We start from the raw sequence: 19,830 nt of genomic DNA, 5'->3' as shown, positions 1-19,830 counted from the left end.
GGGATGGTCACCTGGCGTTTACCAGGAGGGCCTTTGTCCTGGTGGAACCAACGGTCAGACAGTACGCAGGCCCTGTGTGGGACTTATCTTAAGTTCCACAGGGCCTGCCAAGCAGAGCTCTTCTCTTTAGCTTTTCATTAGTCTGGACTGTTTATGTAGGCTGCCTTTTGGTTTTTTAAAAATTTACTGCCCAAATAATTACAAACAGTTAAAATTATGTATATTAGTTTTATTTGTATTATTTTTAATTTGTCAGTTAATATTTTAGCTGTTGTTAGCTACCTCGATACCATGTGGTGGCAAGAGGTGGGCATATAAATTTGATGATTATGATGATTATGATGACAGGAAGAGGGAATCTGCAAGTGAGCAGATAGATGCTTAATCCCCTTTCCTCACTTTCTGCTTCCTGGCTCTGAATCTTTTCTTTTAGACATGTTTCTCCTTGCAGGTTTCCAGATACACATTTATTTTTGAAAATGTGTCTGGATCTCACAGAAGGAAAAGCAGTTTATGGGAGATATCTGAGGAGAAGTAGCAACTGAGGGAAAAGGTTAAGCACATATACTTAGCTGTTTCTCTGCTCAGAAATTATCTGCTCCTAAAGTGACTTCTCTGTGGGTGAAGGGATTTCTGTTCAGTTATATGTATTTATTAACATTATTTATAGTCCGTAGTCAGTACAATCAACAAAAAGGGGCATGCGATAAACAATGGATTAGGATTGTAGAAGTCTGGAAACCACCAGAAGGAACGGAAGAAGCATATTAACATGAGACATTAGGCAGGGGTCCCCAACATGGTACCCACTGACACCTCTTCTGGTGTCTGCCAAGTGTTTTTAAGAAGTGGGTGGAGTCAGGTAGGGATTTTGCCCAGCAGGGCTTCTGAATGACTACTGAAGATTTGATTGGCTGTGCAGATTTTTTAAAAATGTTGCTTTGGCAGCAACTGCCACCACAGCACAGGGCTCTACACTGTGTTACTGAAGTTAAGCTGTGGCAACCATTTTTGTGGCTGGCTCTGCCTCCTGCAGCATTTTGTGGCAGCCATTTTGTTGCTGTGCCCCCTATGCCATGTCAGAATTCCAAATGGTCCTGCAGCCTCAAAACGTTTGGGGACCCCTGCATTAGGCAGTGCAAAAATTAACAATAGAATCAGCCTTATAGTAAGCTATCTGGAACAGTAGAGTCCACAGTCCCTAATCATTTATCCAAGTAAGTCTGAAAACCCATTTTGTACAATGCAACTCCATTACCTGCGCAAAAAAGCTCCCTGAATAGTTCAGTTCTGCATAGTTCGCAGAAAGCCAGCAGAGGGAACATTCCTGACCTCAAGCAGGCCATTCCATAAGGTGGGAGCCACAATGGAGAAAGCCATGTGTACGAGCAGTTGTCAATTTTGCCCATTTGCAGGCTGGCACCCACAAAAGCCCCTGCTGACATGAGCGAAGCTGTTGTGGCAGAGCACAGGGGGACAGGCAGTCTTGCAAATAAGAGGGACCAAGACCATGAAGGGCTCTGTATGAGATAGCAGGTATGCTCTGTCTAGCTCTCAATGAATTCTGGAAGTTGTTTCTAAATGGCTTCTTCAGAGTATAGACTCTATGGTATTATACCTCATTAATGTCCCTCTCCCAGCTTCCCCAGGCTCCATCCCCCAAGTCTCCAGGAATTTCCCAACATGGAGCTGGCAACCCTAGGAGAGACCAACGTACAGTGCATTACAGTAGTCTGGTTTATATGTCATTGAGGCATAGATTCAGGTGGCCAGATCAGTTTTATCAAGGTAAGGGGCCATCTTACGGGCTAGGCTGAGTTGATAGAAAGCATTGTTTGCGGCTGCATTAACTTGCTCCAGTATCATCGCAAGGCTTTTAACTGAGTTGGCAAGGGTCGGTTGACCGCCATCAAAAGCGGGGAGAACAACGACCTCCAAGATCTCCAGCCAGCATTACCTGTCTTTTCCAGGGTTTAGTTTCAATTTGTTCACTTTTAAGCCACTTAACTAGAGTTACAGGAAGAGCATGTAACGTGTTATGAATGGTGGTGATGGTAGAAAGTGCTACCCAGTCACAGCTGACTTATGGGGAGTCCCCCCCCCCGAAAGGGTTTTCAAGGCAAGAGGTTTCTCCGAGGTGGTTTTTGCCATCGCCAGCCTCTAACCAGGGCCCACCCAAGTCAGGGCACCTATTAAAGGGGGTTGCTGCATTTGTAAAAAGAAGTTTATTTGCTGGAATGGGTAATCAGGTCCCCAGCTGCAATCCAGGAGAAGCACCGCATGTTTAATGTCATTAGCGACCTGGGAAACCCAGGGCAGAGGCAGAGAAGCATCTGCCAGTTCTCACCTTTTCTCTGGTGGAAAGCCTTGCTCTAGCCTTGCAGACCTCAAGGGCCAAAGGTGTCCCAACATCAAATGGCCGGGGAGGCGGGGACTAAGGCCAGCAAGTTGCTCATCTATACCAGAAAATATTTTTAGTGAATAGTGAAGTTGCCACTGGTTCTAATGGTGAGACTCCCAGTCAACACTCAAGCAAAAGGGATATGCAGTCACGGGCCCCTTTGTATAGTTCTGGAACGACTGTGCGAGGGGGCCTCGGGAAGCTTATCTAGCAGAGTGCCAGGGTTTGCCTGCCCATCCATCTGCAGACAAGGACCTGAGGATGTTCAGAGTGTAAGCTGCCCCTAGCGATCTGTGTTTTTATGTTTGTTTCTTTAGTGGATCCTGCTAAATTTCCCTTTTCCTGCAAGGTCCTTCCTAACCATCTGTGCTTCTTGCTTAAACCAAGGCTTAGTGAAAAATAAAGCTCTTTTAGCATCCCAAAGTGACTGATCCTTAGGGGTGAGGGGACCCTTTCTGGAAGACTCTCATGCATGCCCTCTACAACTACCTTCGCTACTCAACGTTCCTTAATACAGAAAAGTCCTGATGGACAGCTCCCTCCTGAGTTGAGGAGGATGGGATGGAGAGAGAAGTGGGGAGCAAGTACCCCACAGAGGGTGAGCTAGATGTCCTTCCTCTCTCACGCATCTGCAAACCCACAGGAAAGAGGTGAGCCAGAGACTGTCTCTCCCAGTAGTATTACTTGGAAATCTGTAACTGGATACTATCTGGTGGTAGCACGCAACCAGATTTTGGTCTCCTTTGAAGGGAAGGAGTCCAAACCATTAACAGTTTCCTACAAATCCCACCCACTCAGTAGCCTGGGTGGAGTGCAGAGCACCTGTGGGCAGGCAAAGAGGGTGAGCCAAGTGCTAAGGGTATGCGGATCGTGACAACATGCAGTTAGGCCACAGCTCACATCTTCCTTTGAATCTCCCTGGTGCAAAAGTACCAAGTGAACTGATAAGTATATTTATTATACATCAGATAACCCACATTAAGCACTAAAGTATGCTTTGGAGGCAGAAAATCCGTAGAAGACCAGCCTTAGCAAATCCAATGGATCTCAATGCCACCAATATGCTGACACCCAGCTAAATCTCTCTAACTAGAAACCCCCCCCCAATCCCACCCTTCATCTTCAGCTGTTTCTAGTATCTGCTTGTTTTTCTTGAATGTGTCACTGCTCTTTCAAAGTCAGTATGACTAAATGTCAAACTCATCTTTCATACCAGGCCCCTCTCTCAGTTCTCCCTGTCAGCTGACATCACCATTCATCCTGTTGAGCAGGTGCAAACATTTGGCTTTATTGAGCATTTTAAAAATGCTGAATACTTGCAGCAGATCTTTGTTATACAGATATTCCTGTTATATTTATATTAGAACATATTTTTGCAGTTTGGGAACAAAACCATGATTGATATTTGACAACCAGGTTATCTTGACTGATTTCTAAATTGTCATATGGTGCCCCTTCAGAGCTTCATGGTGGCTGGCTGCCATTGTCATCCGTTTCAATAAGCTAAATTTTTGTACTCTGTAATCCAAGTTACTGTGCATTACACTAAACAGTTGTTGTTGAATTAACTACCTCTGTGACAGGCGGGAGCGTTTCCAAAGGATCAAGAACAAAGAGTCTCTAATATCAGTCACCCCTCAGCATTCCCATGCAAAGATTTCAGCTCAGTTTCTTCTGCAGCTTTTATAAATCTCAGAGATTACCGTTTTAGTATCTTGATGCATGGAGGCCATTTTGAGTCATCTTATAACACATCTGGGTTATCATAAGCACATTATGCTATCATAACATTATGTTATCGTTTTTATAGTCATCTTGTAAGTTTTCTTTATTTCAGACATAGTTCCCTTAAAGGAAAGCTAGTAAAGATGAAAGAAATTTTCTAAAAGAGCACAGTTTATTGTATGAAATGTCCATATGAGCATTTGTGGGCTAGGATGGGGTGAGAAGGACAGACAATACAAAAAAGCAAAAGAAGGGTAGTAAGAGAGGAGGATGCAGAGACTTATGGACAGGGAAAAGAGGAGGAGACTGGTGAGGTACAGAATCCTGCTGTGGCAAGACAGGATACAGTAAATGCTACTGAGCGCAAAGACAAGAACAGAGTATTTGAGACGCATGGGGCAGAGAGGCCTGTGGGGTCAGAATGGAGAAAAGACAGGTAATAAAAAGTGTAGAGGCCTTTGACAGTAGAGAGAAAGAGAGAAGCTGAGTGATCCATTGCAGTGCAGAGGAAGAAACAGTAGCTATGAGATGCAAAGGGGGAAAAGACGTCAGCGGAGCACAAAACACTGTTAAAGTTGTAATAAATGTACTTTCCTGTGGTTCAGCCCACTAGTTAGTAAAAAAGAAGAAGTAAAAGTGGTCTCCCAATGTCATCTCTGTAACCTGTAATAGTTCTATTGTTCTACATTTTATTACACTAATGAATTGCTGCTTTTAATTTCTGGAAAACTTCCAAGACAGGCTGACAAGCCAACCATATTTCAATATTCAAATGAGCATATGCGCACACACACAAGCACAGATAAATCTTTATTGCCTTAGCTTTATGTTCTTCAAAAATGAGCATGGGGTATTTTATGCTGTAGCTTTACATCTTTTTATGTACAATGTTACAACTGTATTAGTAATAAATGACATTTGTGGCATCTTATAACTCAACATGGTGTATTTATAAAATGAATTTATCAAAATACACTTTGCACTAGATAATAAAGTCCAGCCAAACCAACCTACCCAACGTTAAAATTAACCTTGGTAGATTTAAATGTGATATACAGTCCATTATGACTATGTTTGTTCTTTTATCCCCCCCCCCCAACACACACACAATGCTCATCTTTTTGGGCTAAGGAAACCTTATTTTTCCAGCTGTGATTTCTCATTCCACATCATCTTCAGCCAAGCACTGTGCGCTTACAAGTCTCTGCAAAAGAAAATATTGACACAACTGAAGAATAATATTATGAACGGTATTACTGAAAGGAGTTACAATTGTTTCAAGATTTAGATGCCCCCCACCAATAAAATCATCACTGCTTCAAAAGCAGCAAGCAAATAAGTGAAAAATATCCCAAAAGCTAACGAATCCAGTTGTACAAGACTTGAGTGAGCCAACATTGACTAAATATTACTTATCTGGGATCCAAAACAAGCATCCCTAGTTTTATCACTGCTATTAATGTTTACCATGAAATTAATAAAATTAAAACCAACAAGAAATTGGAATAATGTACATTACTTTTATGTTAAGCCAGACATGAAGACACAACCAACACTTCTGCCCTTTGGCTGAAATGAGCCAGGACTGGAGGTTTCCTGTACACAGTGGAGAATTTCCTAGATTCTGACAACTGCAACAGCAAACTCCATGCTTTTATTCATTCTAGCCTTTGTCATTGCAGAGATATTCAAAATTTTACAGGCAGGGGCTTCAGCACAGGAACCTCATTCTTCTTACAAGGCTTTTGACTACAATTATTCCTAACAGCTGCTGCTCGTGCTGCCTTAAAATAAGTTTTAAATCCCCAGTTTTCAAGAGCAGTTTGTCTGAATGTAGAATTGCTAACTGGCAAACACTTGACACTGACAATGCAGAGTCAGAAGTTATAGGCAACATTCAAATACATATACTCTAAGAATAACATTCTAGAAGTAGTCACAAGTGTGGGAAAAAACCCCACACCAATTATTTGGAACAAAACAATGTCTGCAGTTACTGATTGTGTCTGCTCACCATATCCCAGTATGACATACTTAGGCAAAGACTAAGGACTGAGAAAACAGATTATACGGCTATCAAAAAGCACAAATTCAGGGAGGAATTTCCCCTCAATCATACCCTCCTTAGTGTTTTGATAATGGTAAGGGACATTTAAAGCCATAACAAAGGGTTTGCCACTAGGTATTGCTTCATATAAAAATGAGACAGAAGGAAAAGGTGTCTTGTTAAAGAAATAACAAGGTTAGAATACAAGCAAACTAAATCAGTTGGATAAAATAAATAGGAAGCTACAGCTGACGTAACTGAATTTAAAAGGCATTCAGAGTACAGCAATGACTAGCTATTATAAAGCAAAAATAATTTGAAAAGAGAAGCCAATAAACTGCAGGCATTTCAATCTGCAAAAACCAAAAATTATGTCAATCAAAATTTCGGGAGTGATTTACCAAAACTGTTAGCCAGTAAAGAGGAGTTTTTGGAGGGGATTTTGGTGGCAGGTTATATGGGACAGAAGATATTTAGAATGCAATCCTCCCATCCCCACTCAGTTTACAAAATTAATGCTCAATTTAGTTTAGCAAATTCAATATTTAGGAAATGAACATGCAAAATTGTGGTCATGCATCTCAGAAGGCATGGAAGGGCACAGAACTTAAAAGATGTACCCAGATGTCCTAGTTTGCACAAAACTCAGAAATCAATATGGCTTGAAATAATCAAAAGTTGTTATTCCTGTTCAAAATATTGTAACAGTAGATTCAAGATAATTAAAAAGCTGGCAAAAATGATACTGTGATTTACTAGGGCAAGGAAATAGATCCATGAATCAAACCTCCTTCAATGCAACAATAAAAGAAACCCTCTCCCAAGTTTTGAACTATATTAGGGACCAGAACAGATTCATCCATTAATCTGGTGATGGAGTACGGGTATGGCAAACTCTTGGTGTAAAACAGATTAAAGCAATCACTAAATTCCTTAATTCCCTTTCATAGATTGTAAGGGGAGGGGGGGGGAACCCTGATTCCATGGTTAATTCCATCACAACTGCTGATATCATGGGAAGCATAATTATCCTGATTGCATTGTTTTATATTCTGTAATCTGCCTTGAGCCTGAGTGAGAAAGGTGGTCTATAAAGTAAAATTAGCCCTGGAATCTCTTTATAAGATACATCAGCTGAAAAAGCACTGATAACTACAAATGCTACCTGGGCATCCAAGAGTACATACAAATTGCACAAATTTTTGCTGAAGGGAGTGAAGCCCATCTAGAACCAAACAACCAATTCCTACATAAATCAGGCCACTCGTTATTAACATCCATCTTATCTGGAGTGTGCTTCATGTTTTTTCACCCTCGTTCATCCACTACTGACTCCAGACATCTGTTCCACTGCCTCACATGGTTCAGATGCACATGAGAAATAGAGCTGACTAACATCAGCAACATACCTCACCCCAACTCTGAACCTCTCCCAACTATTTCATGTAAGTGTGAAAGAGCATGTGAAACAAGTTGCAATACTATGACACCATCAACCCTGGTCCTGTGGGGTATCCAAAGCAGCTAAGGAACTGACAAAAATCAAATGGATTACAAACGTCCCACCTATTTCATAGTAAAAGTTAATTAAGGGCAATTAAGGCAGTTTTCATCTCAAAACCAGACCTGAAAAGCTAGCATCTTGACCGGTTTCAAGAAGTAGTTTCTGAAGCTGGATAGCCAGGTGTGTCATCACCTTGATCAAGTGAGGTAAATTTGAGACAGGCTAGTAATTAATTCAGGTCCAGGGGATCAAGCTGAAACATGAGGCTAGGAATCACTATGGTTCAGTATTTTCAGGTGACTAATTTTGTGTCACATTTATTGGTTTAACACTGTGGCTGAGACTGGGAGACAACTAAAGGAAAATGCTATAGGGAAAGGCCTGCTTTCAATTGTATAAAATTTGCATTAAGTGATCTTTAAGCGGTTATGTGTTAGAGATTCAGGATTTTCCTTGATAAACTCTAAATGGAGTAACATCTCAAACTTAGTTAAACCATGTTGTGTACATTTGGTGAACTGGTAGACATTATATATTTGGACTTCTAAATGGCTTCTGACAAGGTCCCATCCCAACAAATACTGACAAAATTTAGCAGTCAAGGGATAAAAGGATAGGTTACTCTTATGGATTAAAAACTGGTTAAACAACAAGCAGCAGTGCAGGAACAAACTGACAGTTCTTACAACAAAGTGGTGCTCCACAGAGACTGTTATTGGGATTGGTGCTACTTCATAAATGATTTGGACTTGAAAGTTAGCAGTGTACTGGCCATGTATCAAATTAATCAGTGTGATGAAAACCAGAGCAGATTGTGAAGAGCTCCAAAAGGATCCCTCTAAATTGGGTACTTGGATGGCAATGTTGCAAGTGCGGTTTTAATGTAGGTAAGGGCAAGGCAATGCACACTGGAACAAAAATCCGAATGTTAAATGAATGCTGATAGGGTCTGACCTGGCAGAGGCAGAGAGAGAAAGAGATCTTGGCATTGTAATGGTAAGTTAATGAAACTGCTGGTGCACATGCAGCAGTGCTGAAAAAGGAAAACTCAATGCTGGGGATTATTAGGACAGAGAATAATTGGCCAATATAAGCATTGTCGCTGTACAGAGCTGTGGTACGGCCACACTTGGAATACGGTGTGCCATTCTGGTCAGCATATCTCAAAAAGGATACTACAAAGCTAGAAACATTGCAGAAGAGGGACATTAAGATGGTTGGAGGGTTGGAGCAAAGGCTAAAGACTGAGGAGGGGGGGGGGACTGACAGGTTTATAAAATTATGTATGGGGCAGATGAAGTGGAGATAAATAACTTCTTCTCCCTCTCTGAATACTAGCGCTCTGGGACATCCAGTTAAACTGATGTATAATACATTCAGAACAGTCAAAGAGAAGTACTTCTTCAGTCGTCAGATATTTAAATTGTATAATATACTACCAGAAGATGTAGTCATATGATCACTAGCAAGTATGACTACAGGGAACTCCACATCCAAAAGCAGGAAATTTCTGAGCATCAGTGCTAGGACGTATCATCAGGAGAAGACCTTGGTCTTTATGTTTGGCTCGTTGTCTATCTAAGGCAACAGGCTGGCCACTGAGTGAAACAGGTTACTGGATTGAATGGGGTTGTACTCCCCTCAAAGGAATAAATCTGTAGTCTGGGGGTGCTCTTGGGACTCAGACCTACTGCTGGATAAGCAAGTGACAGCTGTGGCCAGGAGTGCCTTTTACCAACTTCAACTGGCTAGCCACCTGTGGCCTTCCCTGGGCAAAAAAGACCTGGCCACTGTGGTGCATGCCCTGGCTACATTTAGATTAGATTACTGCAAAGCACCCTATGTGGGGCTGCCCTTGAGAAGTGTACAATTGGTGTTGAATGCTGCACCCAGGATACTGACTGGAGTGGACTGCAGAGGCCATATCACTCCGGTCTTGGCCCATCTACACTTGCTCCCAATTTGCTTCTGGAAATAATTCAAGGTACTGGTGTTGACCTTCAAAGCCTTATATATGTCTTGGAACGGACACACCTGATGGGACTGGCTACTCCCTTATGAACCTGCTCAACCACTATGGTTCTCTTTGGAGGCCATACTTCACATGCCCCCACTTTCTGAGATTAGGTGGGTGGCAAACAGGGAGAGGGCCTTCTCCTTTATGGCACCAAAATTCTGGAATGCTCTCCCCAGGAAGATTAGTCTATCCCTTTCTGTTGCCATCTTCTGCCAGTGGACGAAGACTTTTTTTGTTTTGTTTGGCAATCCCTCAGTGACCTATCCTTCCTGACCAATGTTTCAATTGCTGTTTTGGTGTCTTTGTACATATTTTAACTTGTTTTAATGATGTGTGCTGTGGGGGTTGATTTTAATGGTTTAAAATATGATTTCGTCACATGTTTTAAATTGTCAGCCACCTTGGTGGCCTTTGTGAGGGCAGAAAAGCAGGCTATAAGTTTCGTAAACAAAACAAAATAAAAATAAGATGGACCACTGGTCTGATCCCCCAAGGCACTTCTATTGTTAACAGACTCATTTTTCTTCTTTATTGAAAGGTACCAGATCTCAATTTATTTCACCTTGTGATGGGATTATAGTAATGTCCCATGAGCTTTGCGCACATGATAATTATTTCGATAGAGCAATTTCATTACTTGTTTATAACATCCTCAAAAGGGTAAAGCTACATATCACTGTAAGGTTCACACTCCCCTTGAGAGCATAGTGCAATGATCCTCCTCTTACATCTGTTACCCAGTACTGACAGTATAACACCCAAAACAGTTTGAGAGCCTCAGATGCTGCCACAGACAACCTCTTTTGAACCCAAAGAACTACATTTCTGCTTGAACATAAGTGCTTGGAAAACCCGCCCAACCTTGGAAAATGTCACCACACTATAAGAAAGCCACCAATTCCCTCATTTCAGTTAGCATACCTTCTTCATTTTGATGTTAGAGGTGTCTATCAACAAAACAAATTAGGTACTATTCTTTAAATGCTACCACACATTAAAATGAATCCATAGGTCTAGAACCCCACTTAACTCACTAACTATACATAGGACCAGGCTATAAATAATCTGATAGTTAACTAAATCAACTTTAGATGAAAAAATTAAAGTTATTTTTCATACCTGACTAATTGTTGGGAGCTTAGTAAGAAGCATCTGGAAAACCGGTGGTGGAAGAGTCTGCTGTAGAACTTGTAACAACTGCTGTGGTTGTGCACACACAGCAATGGCATTTGTCAAGTGGTCAACGCCTTTTTCATATTCACCTGTATAAAAACTAAACATTACTACACTGGCATTGGCTTTGAAAAGCATATTACAACCCTACTCCCCCATTCAAAATTGTCCCTAGTGTCTTTCTTCACAAGTTTTAACAAATTTATTGTGTATATACACACACACATATCTGTATCTATCTGTCTACACACACGCACGCGCAGGTGGAATTGTTTCCTGGCATCTTCCCTGGTTTACTGGGGAAGCGACTGCAAAGTTAACTGCTAGTAGCCAGGGTAACCTTGTTCCACTTTGTTAACTAAGTCATGTGGGGATAAAGTAAGACGTCCTATGGCTAATATTAGCTTTCAAATTGTCTTTCACAGGCTTTGAGAAATTGCTTGCTCAAGAAGAATCCTGTGAAATTCTACATGGGTTTTCTCACTGTTTAATTTATACACTGGATTTTTAAAATTAGCTTTGGGGTTGGCTCTGCATTTCTTTGAACAAGTCCTCAGCAGCTACAGTCTCTGGCCTGGGACAGTGGTCAAGCAGCTGAAGGTAACAGGCTAAAGCCAAATCCAGGCAAGACAGAGGCAATACTAGCCCATTAAGATGGAGGTTTTGGAAGGCAATACCTTGTCCAACCCATATGAAGCTGATAAATTTCAGGAAATAGCACAAAAGTCTTACTAGATTCTGCTTTTTTGTTGGAAGATCAGGCTGAAACGGCTGCGATAAGCACATTTGTTTCCAGTTACACTTAGTGAAGAAAGTGGCTTCCTAACTAGATTCTATCACATAGTACCATTTCTCTATAACTTCAAGAGTGGGCAATTACAATATGCACTATGTGAGGTTTTCCTTAAAGGAAATCTAAAAGTGGGTTGGTACAGTATGTAGCCATTCATTTACTCACTTGGAGTAATGGTCATACTACCCCAACTATTCTCTGGTTTTTGGTGCCCATGTCACACACACATGAACACACACAAAGCTGCCTTATACTGAGTCAGACCATTGATCCATCAAAGTCAGTATTGTCTACTCAGACTGGCAGCAGCTCTACAGGGTCTCAGACTGAGGTGGTACTTGTTTCCATGGCCAAATTCAAGGTGGTGGTTTTTATCTACAAAGCCTTACACAGCCTAGGACTCACATATATGAAGGACTGTCTCTCCCAGCATGATCCCATGTACCACCATTTAGATCTTCCCAGTCTTTCGCTTCTGTGCCCAAGTCCTGAAGTCGGATCTGACTTGGCTCAAGAACTTTTCTTCTTGGGCACAGCACCTGCTCTTTGGAACAGCCTCCCAGAGAATGCAGGTATTCCTAGTCTGGAACAGTTTCAGCAGTTCAAAGAGTTGTTTGAGGGCAACTGAACCGAATCAAATATAGGCTTGTGCACATCAGTGCATGTGACAGAGACACGTTCAGGGCCATTTCATGAATTTTTGGTCTTTGTACCTATTTTTTAATGTGTTTGTGAGGTTTGTTTCCCACCTGCACTTGTCTTTTACTTTGAGCCACCATTTAACAGGGGAAAGGAGAAGTATACATATTTTAATACATAACTATAGTTTAAAGGCAAATCCTGTTACTTTAAAAGAAATACACCAATAAAGCGACTTTATTCAGGAAAATGGCATTAGTATTACCACAGAGTTCTCACACAAAAGCTGACCTTTCTAACGTTGTGTGCTCCAAGAGGAACAATTTACAAGTTGTATCATTTCGAATAGTCCAGAAAGTGTAGACATATGCATCCTACCACTCTGCTCAGTGAAGTCACACATCAACACACATGAAGCTGTCTTAATCAGACCTTTCAGAATCACAGAGTTGGAAGGGACCACCAGGGTCATTTAGTCCAACCCCTGCACAATGCAGGAAATTCACAAATACCTCCCCCTCCCCAAACACTCCCAGTGATCGCTGCTCCATGCCCAGATGATGACAAAAAGCCTCCAGGATCTCCAGCCAAACTGGCCTGGAGAAAAATTGGTTCCTGACCCCAATGTGGTGATCAGCATTTCCCTGGGCATGTAAAAAAGGGCCACAAGAACGAAGCACTGATGCAACCCTTCCTGCCCTCCCTCTCATGATCTACCCAAGTTCACAGAATCAGCATTGCTGTCAGATGTCCATCTAGCCTCTGTTTGAAAACCTCCAAAGAAAGAGAGCCCACCACCTCCTGAGGAAGCCTGTTCCACTGAGGAACCGCTCTAACTGTCAAGGAGTTCTTCTTAACATTTAGCCGAAACCGCTTTTGATTTAATTTCAACCCACTGGTTCTGGTCCAACCTTCTGGGGCAACAGAAAACAACTCCGTGCCATCCTCTATATGACAGCCCTTCAAGTACTTGAAGATCGTTATCATATCACCACTCAATCATCTCCTCTCCAGGCTAAACATACCCAGCTCCTTCAACCTTTCTCCAGACCCCTCACCATCTTCATTGCCCTCCTCTGGACACGTTCCAGCTTGTCTATATCCTTCTTAAATTGTGGTGCCCAAAACTGAACACAATACTCTATGTGAGGTCTAACCAGAGCAGAGTAAAGTGATACCATCACTTACCTTTGGTCCATCAAGATCAGTATTGTCTGCTCAGACTAGCAGCAGCTCTCCAGGATCTTAGGCAGAGATCTTTCATATCACCGACTGACAGATCCTTTAACTGGAAATGACAGGGATTGAACCTGGGACCTTCTGCATGCCAAGCAGATGTTCTACCACTGAGCCACAGCCTCTCCCTAAAATCTAAAGCCTTCCTCCAATCTAAGTGGCTTTTCTACTTTGCTGAGCAGAGTGGCTGGATACATGCTACAAATTGCTCTAGATACAGCTTATAGTAACTTGGAAACTGATTTAAAGTAGATTTTTAAAAACGTCATTACGTTTTCCAGGGCACTCATTTAAAGAACTAATATGGTTTATACTTCAACCCATTTTTTGTTCCCCTGTTTTAGAGAGATTTGCAACAACCTTGCGCAAGTAATTCCTCTCCAAGTTGTATCTCTTCAAGGAAGAACTTCTGAATTGCTTCAGCATCTTTTAGATCAGGTAACTGTAAAAAGAAAAAGACATTTGTCCTATCAGCCATTCAAAGGTCACGCCAATCCCTACCCACGATTTTAAATGCAGTACTGAGAAATATTTATATATATTGATAGGGAGCTCTTCATTTTATAAATCAAGAAGAAAAAGTTAATTAGAAAAAATATATTTTATGGTAAGAGTCAAATGGTTAAATATAGACAATGAGACCAAAATGCTCCAGATCATTTTGATCCGCTTATAAAAACTCAAAATTGCCACAGAAATGAACTACAACTAGCAAGACTTCATTCCCCCCTTCCCCAAAACCCCACCATAGAAATAACTCAAAGTACTTACCGGAAAAGTTGCAAACAGAGTACATTCAACCGAAGAAAGTAAAGTGTAAGAAAATTCTACATCCCATGTATTATACAGCACTGTAATAATTAAACTATGACAGAATAGTAATACCTTTGAAAGTCCTGCTCTTTCTTTGGCAAGCTTCTGTTTCTTCCTTCCTGTGGGTAGAAATACCACATACTTTCAATTTATACATTCTATAATAATCCACAGATTTGCACATAAGGACATATTGATTTTTAAATCATGCTATTTGCATCTAAAGTTGGTGGGGGGGGGGTAAGAAAACCACTGGGTGTACACTGAGAAATGTGCTATAGATGGTGGAGAAATTCCCACCCAACCAAGTAAACAAATATGACCGCTAGCACCAAGCTGTAGCTGCAAGAGGGCATGCGGGGCAAAGCCAAATTGTAATGCCACCTCTAGCAGTGCCACTGCTATCCTCAGGCCAGCTGCTGCACCACTGCTTCCTTCTTTGTCCCTGTCTTGGTGCCCAACTAGCCAGGCAGGAGTCTGGAGAAGGCTGACTGGAGGTGAAATTGAGAAAGGGAGATGGTTTGTTCAAACACCAGACAATAGCTGCCTGCTGTGACCAACCCACCGCAACACTAATCAGAACTCTCCTGGACAGCAATGAAACGTGATTGACTTATTTAAACAATTATATCCTGCCTTCCCTCCTAAAGGCAGCTTGCAATAATAGTTTAAAACATCAGTTAGAGGAAAAAATAAAATAGCAAACCCCAGATTCCCCACCACCACCACCAAAAGATGCCTGCCATTCAAACTCCCTCAAAAGCCCTGGAAAACAGGCAGGCTTTGCAGTTTCTCCTGAAGATCTCCAAGAAGGGACCCCACACGTCTTCAGGTAGCCCACTGCACAGAGTCAGGATGGAAAAGGCCCTGGACTCTGGTCGATGCCGGGCAGGGCACCCTGAGTAGTGGGACAGCCAACAGACTGCTGCCTGCTGATTGGTGCACAGGGACATATGGAAGGAGACAGTCCTTCAAACAACAGACAGTCTAGCTCCTGGAGGTAGTATATACGGGGATGAAGCCACGAAGCCCAAGCTAGTGTGAGCATAATGCCTCGACCTATAACGTCTTATCTCACGTTGTTTCTTCCCAGCAGCAACGAGGCTGCTTGTTATTGGAGTCCTTTCACTGAGTCCAAAGAAAGCACTGTGATTAAAAGCAGATTTCCTTCTCTATTATTTCCCTGCCTAAAATGGTTTAGAAGTCTTCAACTAGTTATTCCTATCTTTGCCATTTACAAAATGGTTTGTTAACATCTTTAAAGATGCAATTCTTCAAAGGTTAACTCTTCTCTAGGGTCTATGGAAATTAAATCAGTGTTTTGTTTTTGGATTTCAGGCATATAAATGCAAGCACGTGAATTAATTCAGTGTATAATGCATGGCCTATTGCTTAACTGCAGCTGGTATATTTTGAACTTGCATACTTTTAAACAAGAAAATCAACTCACACTTGGCTTTTAAGTCAGTGCACAGCAACCTACTGCACAGCAAATTTATACAATATACCATAGATGAAGTAGAGCCTTCAGCAAAGTGTAATAAAGGAGGGGGCACAGGCAGTGATTTTCGGGAAAACAGAGGAGCGTGTCCCTGTTTTCACCAGCAAAATGTCTGAGCGTATTTCATTTCAAAAAGAAAACAATCAGCATGAATTATTTTCTGTTCTTAAGACCTTTTAGAATCACAGAATCATAAAGTTGGAAGGGACCACAAGGGTCATCTAGTCCAACCCCTGCACATGTAGCTCTATCTGTTGTTGGACGGCTAGTCAGAAGCCAACTGAAACTGAATCCAACGAAGACGGAGGTCCTGTGCCTGAGTCAGAGCAGTCCAAGGTCAGGGATCCCCCTCCCGACCTTCAATGGGGTGCCATTGGTGCCAGTGCCAGAGGTTAGGAGCTTGGGAGTGCTCCGGGATACCTCCCTAATGATGGAGGCCCAGATAGCAGCCACTGCAAAGTCGGCCTTTTATCATCTACAGCTGATTAAGCAGTTGGTTCCCTTCCTTGAACGCAATGACCTAGCAACGGTGATCCATGCATTGGTCACTTCAAGACTGGATTACTGTAATGCTCTCTACATGGGGTTGTCCTTGTCCCAAATCTGGAAGCTGCAGCTGGTGCCAAATGCAGCGGGGAGGATGTTGTGTCTTCCTATGCGGGAACACATCCAGCCCACCCTAAAAACTCTGCACTGGCTACCTATAGCATACCGGATACGGTTCAAGGTGCTGGTTCTTACCTTTAAAGCCCTATATGGCCAGGGACCTGCTTCCTAAGGGACCACCTTTCCCCACATGTACCCCAGCAAGTACTAAGATCGGGCTCCCAAAATCGCCTGGTTCTTCCGGGGCCTAAAGAGGCCAGGTTGGTTACAACGAAGGCCAGGGCCTTCTCTGTGGCAGCCCCTCACTGGTGGAATGAGCTCCCAGAGGACATCAGGGCCCTGCTGGACCTCAGGGCTTGCAAGACGGAGCTCTTCCACCAGGCTTTTAAGCAGGGTGCCGCCTCGATTGTATGGCCCTGGCCAGATTACCGACTGTGCCAACAACTGTACCATTATTGGTACCGACAGTACCAACAGCGCCACCAACCAAGGTTCTATAGTTAGGTGTGAGCTTGCTGAAACCGTTCAGCTGACAGCTGATATCGGAAGATTTGCCGTCTTTTAATATAAGAATGTAGTATGATTTTATATTGATTGATAGTTTTAATGGAATTTTTAATGTATATTTATGTATGTTGTCAGCTGCCCTGAGCCTGCCGAATGGCGGGGAGGGCAGGATATAAATGTAAATATAAATAAATAAATCTGGACAAGAAGCAATTTACAGATTATTACTAATGAAAGGTTTACAATACTGACAATTTATTTATTTACATTGCTTGGATAAGCCTCTGAAAATCTTGACCAGAAAATGGCTACTATCTCAGATCCTAGGACTGGTTTACAAATTACAAAGAAGAGAAGAGATTGGATTTATACCGCACCTTTCACTCAGAGTCGCAGAGTGGCTTACAAATTCCTTTCCCTTTCCCTCCCCACAACAGACACCCTGTGAGGTAAGTGGGGCTGAGAAATCTCTTTCCGAGATTGTCCTTGAGAGAACAGCTCTGACAGAACTACAGAAGTTTCCTTCTAAGAATGGATTATATTAAAGTGCAGTCATGTTCCTGTTGTAGATGTGAAATAATGCAGAACAATAAGAGAATGTTCTGCATTTTGGATAGCTCTACATTTTATTTTTGCATTCGTCCTTATCCTGGAAGTTATTAGAGCAACGATACCAGGAGGGTTTGAGAATGCATTAGGTGAAGTAAGCAGCTACACTTCCTTCCCTTCTAATGTTATAAGTTATCAAACTGTGCACTATCTTTGCTGCTACTAGAAGTACTATAAACATGTAGGACTGTCCACAACACAATGGAAGACCCATCACCCCACTCTCTGCAAAGGCTAAACTTTGCTAAAGATTTATCTCCTCCCCTTGCAGGTACAATGTTTGTTCTAGTACCTGAATCTAAGCAACTGCAACAAACTGAAGTTTGCTTCTTGCTCAGCAATCAGGATACTAGATCAGCATTAAACTGCAGTTTAGCACCCCAGTTCCTAGTGACAAAACAAACAGCAGACATCACAGTTCATTAGAATGAAGACTTCTGAAAGCAAAAAGTCTGCAAATCTGCTCAAGAGGAGAGAAAAGAGGTCAAGTATGTGCACAACTAATGTATCCTCCCTTCTGTTAAGCCTCTGACAGTTGGGAGGAAAACATTTTAGATCCTTACACTTTAAGACTGTCATACATAAGTACTTCTCAAGTTCATATAATATAGTTTTTACCACTGCATGTAAATGTAGCAGACAGCCACAGCTTCAATGCAGTAATAAACACACTGCACACCAACATGCAAAGTGACCCTCATTCACACGCATGTTAAATGAAAGAAATGGGAGTTGGCTAGACATTCAAGTGAGAAAGCAAATCCATTATGTTAGATGGAGCAAGGGGAATAGATCAACTCTGGAACAGACAGACAACTGAGTGGTTAGAACAGAGGTCTTAAACACATTTGTTACAACGGCCAGATCTGACAAAAATGTCACTTTGCTGGGCCAGGCCATGTGTTCCATAAAACCTAATGCCAGTACCAGCGATATCAATTGTATAAATGACAGCAGCTAGTAAGCTCCAATTAGGTGTATCCTCACGGCAAGGGCTGGGAGGGGGTATAGAGGAAAACACACAGGGGCAGACTGGAGAGCCAGCAGTACAGTGCTGAGCAGATGCTCCCACACTGCTTGACTGCTGCAAACAAGGTTGTTCTGTCTGATGAAGCCACAACTGGAGAGGCTCCACCCACTCCCCTCCCTGAGCAGTCTCCTGTTCCCTCCCTTGCACCAGTTGCTCACGGGCACATAAGAGCCCTGGACAGGCCAGTTTCGGCCCCTGGGCCTTATGTTTGACATCAACGGGTTAGAATGTTGGACTAGGACCTGGGAGACCTGGGTTCAAAACTCAGCACTGTCATGGAAGCTAACTGGGTCGGTGACCTTGAACCAGTGACTCTCCCACATCCTAACTCACCTCACAATGTTGCTGTGGAGACACTAAATTAGGAGATCAGGAGAATAATGCTGCAAGCAACTTTGGGAGAACAGAAGGCTACCAATACTTCTAAAGATATAAAACAAACAGAGAAAGTGGATACTCGAGATGGGATCTTTCATTTATGCCCCCTGTTTATAGTATTCACCCGCAAAAGAAGAAAAGGGAACCTTTGGATCAGGCACCTCATTTTGGTCTTGAAAAGGCTCACGAAGGAGAGAGAATCAAAGCCACGATAGCACGGACGCGGCTTCCCTGCCCTACTACGACACTCTGTCCCCTCCGCAGTGGCGGTGAAAAAGGAAAAGACGGCTGTCACGTGCCGGAAAAATCCAGCCACGCCGGTCAAACAGGGGCGCGGGGAGAGCCAGACGGAAAGGAGGAGATCCAGTTAGAAGCTCGGCCACGAGGGCAGCAACCAAGCGACTCACGTTCCCGCAGCCGGTTCTTGAAATTGGGGTCGCTCCTCCTCTTGCGGTCGAAGTAGATGCAGTAGCCGATGAAAAGGGCCCCGCAAAAGCCTGCGGCTATGGCGCCCGTTCTACCCACCATCATCCTGCTTCCACTCCGCATGCGGGGCGACCGCCGCTCTCCAGCCCGCCTCGCTTCGCAGGCACCTTGGAGCGGGCGCAGCAGAAAAGGACCCCGCCCACACTTGTTACGTCATCCGCCCGCGACAGCAAACGAATGTTTTTGGCCCGAAGCTAGCGCCCAAACGGGGGGGGACCCCAGAATCATAGTGCGCACGCGTCAACTCGGCGCCTTGCTTACCTGCATCGCGCATGTGCTAGCAAAGCTTTTCGCCTCTTTTTGCCCCCTCCGTTCACGAACAGGGGTGGGGGTCGGGTCACGTCGGCTCTGAAAATAGTACTAGC

General features: G+C 42.9%; 1 protein-coding gene across 1 annotated transcript; it reads right to left on the bottom strand.

Annotated features, from left to right (window-relative positions):
- Window positions 1–4,919: 4,919 nt before the first annotated feature.
- On the bottom strand, window positions 4,920–19,625 carry TOMM20 (translocase of outer mitochondrial membrane 20 homolog (yeast)). Its single transcript, XM_015419875.1, has 5 exons — window positions 19,387–19,625; window positions 14,421–14,467; window positions 13,896–13,977; window positions 10,814–10,956; window positions 4,920–5,330 (listed from the first exon to the last, which is right to left on the bottom strand). The coding sequence occupies exons 1-5, from the start codon at window positions 19,526–19,528 to the stop codon at window positions 5,286–5,288; spliced, it is 459 nt and encodes a 152-aa protein (XP_015275361.1). The 5' UTR covers window positions 19,529–19,625; the 3' UTR covers window positions 4,920–5,285.
- Window positions 19,626–19,830: the final 205 nt, after the last annotated feature.

This window comes from Gekko japonicus, unplaced genomic scaffold, assembly GCF_001447785.1.
Source record: "Gekko japonicus isolate JY-2015 unplaced genomic scaffold, Gekko_japonicus_V1.1 scaffold315, whole genome shotgun sequence".
Lineage (NCBI taxonomy): Eukaryota > Metazoa > Chordata > Lepidosauria > Squamata > Gekkonidae > Gekko > Gekko japonicus.
Note: the sequence above shows the minus strand (reverse complement) of the source record. Positions and strands in the feature narration are given on the sequence as shown.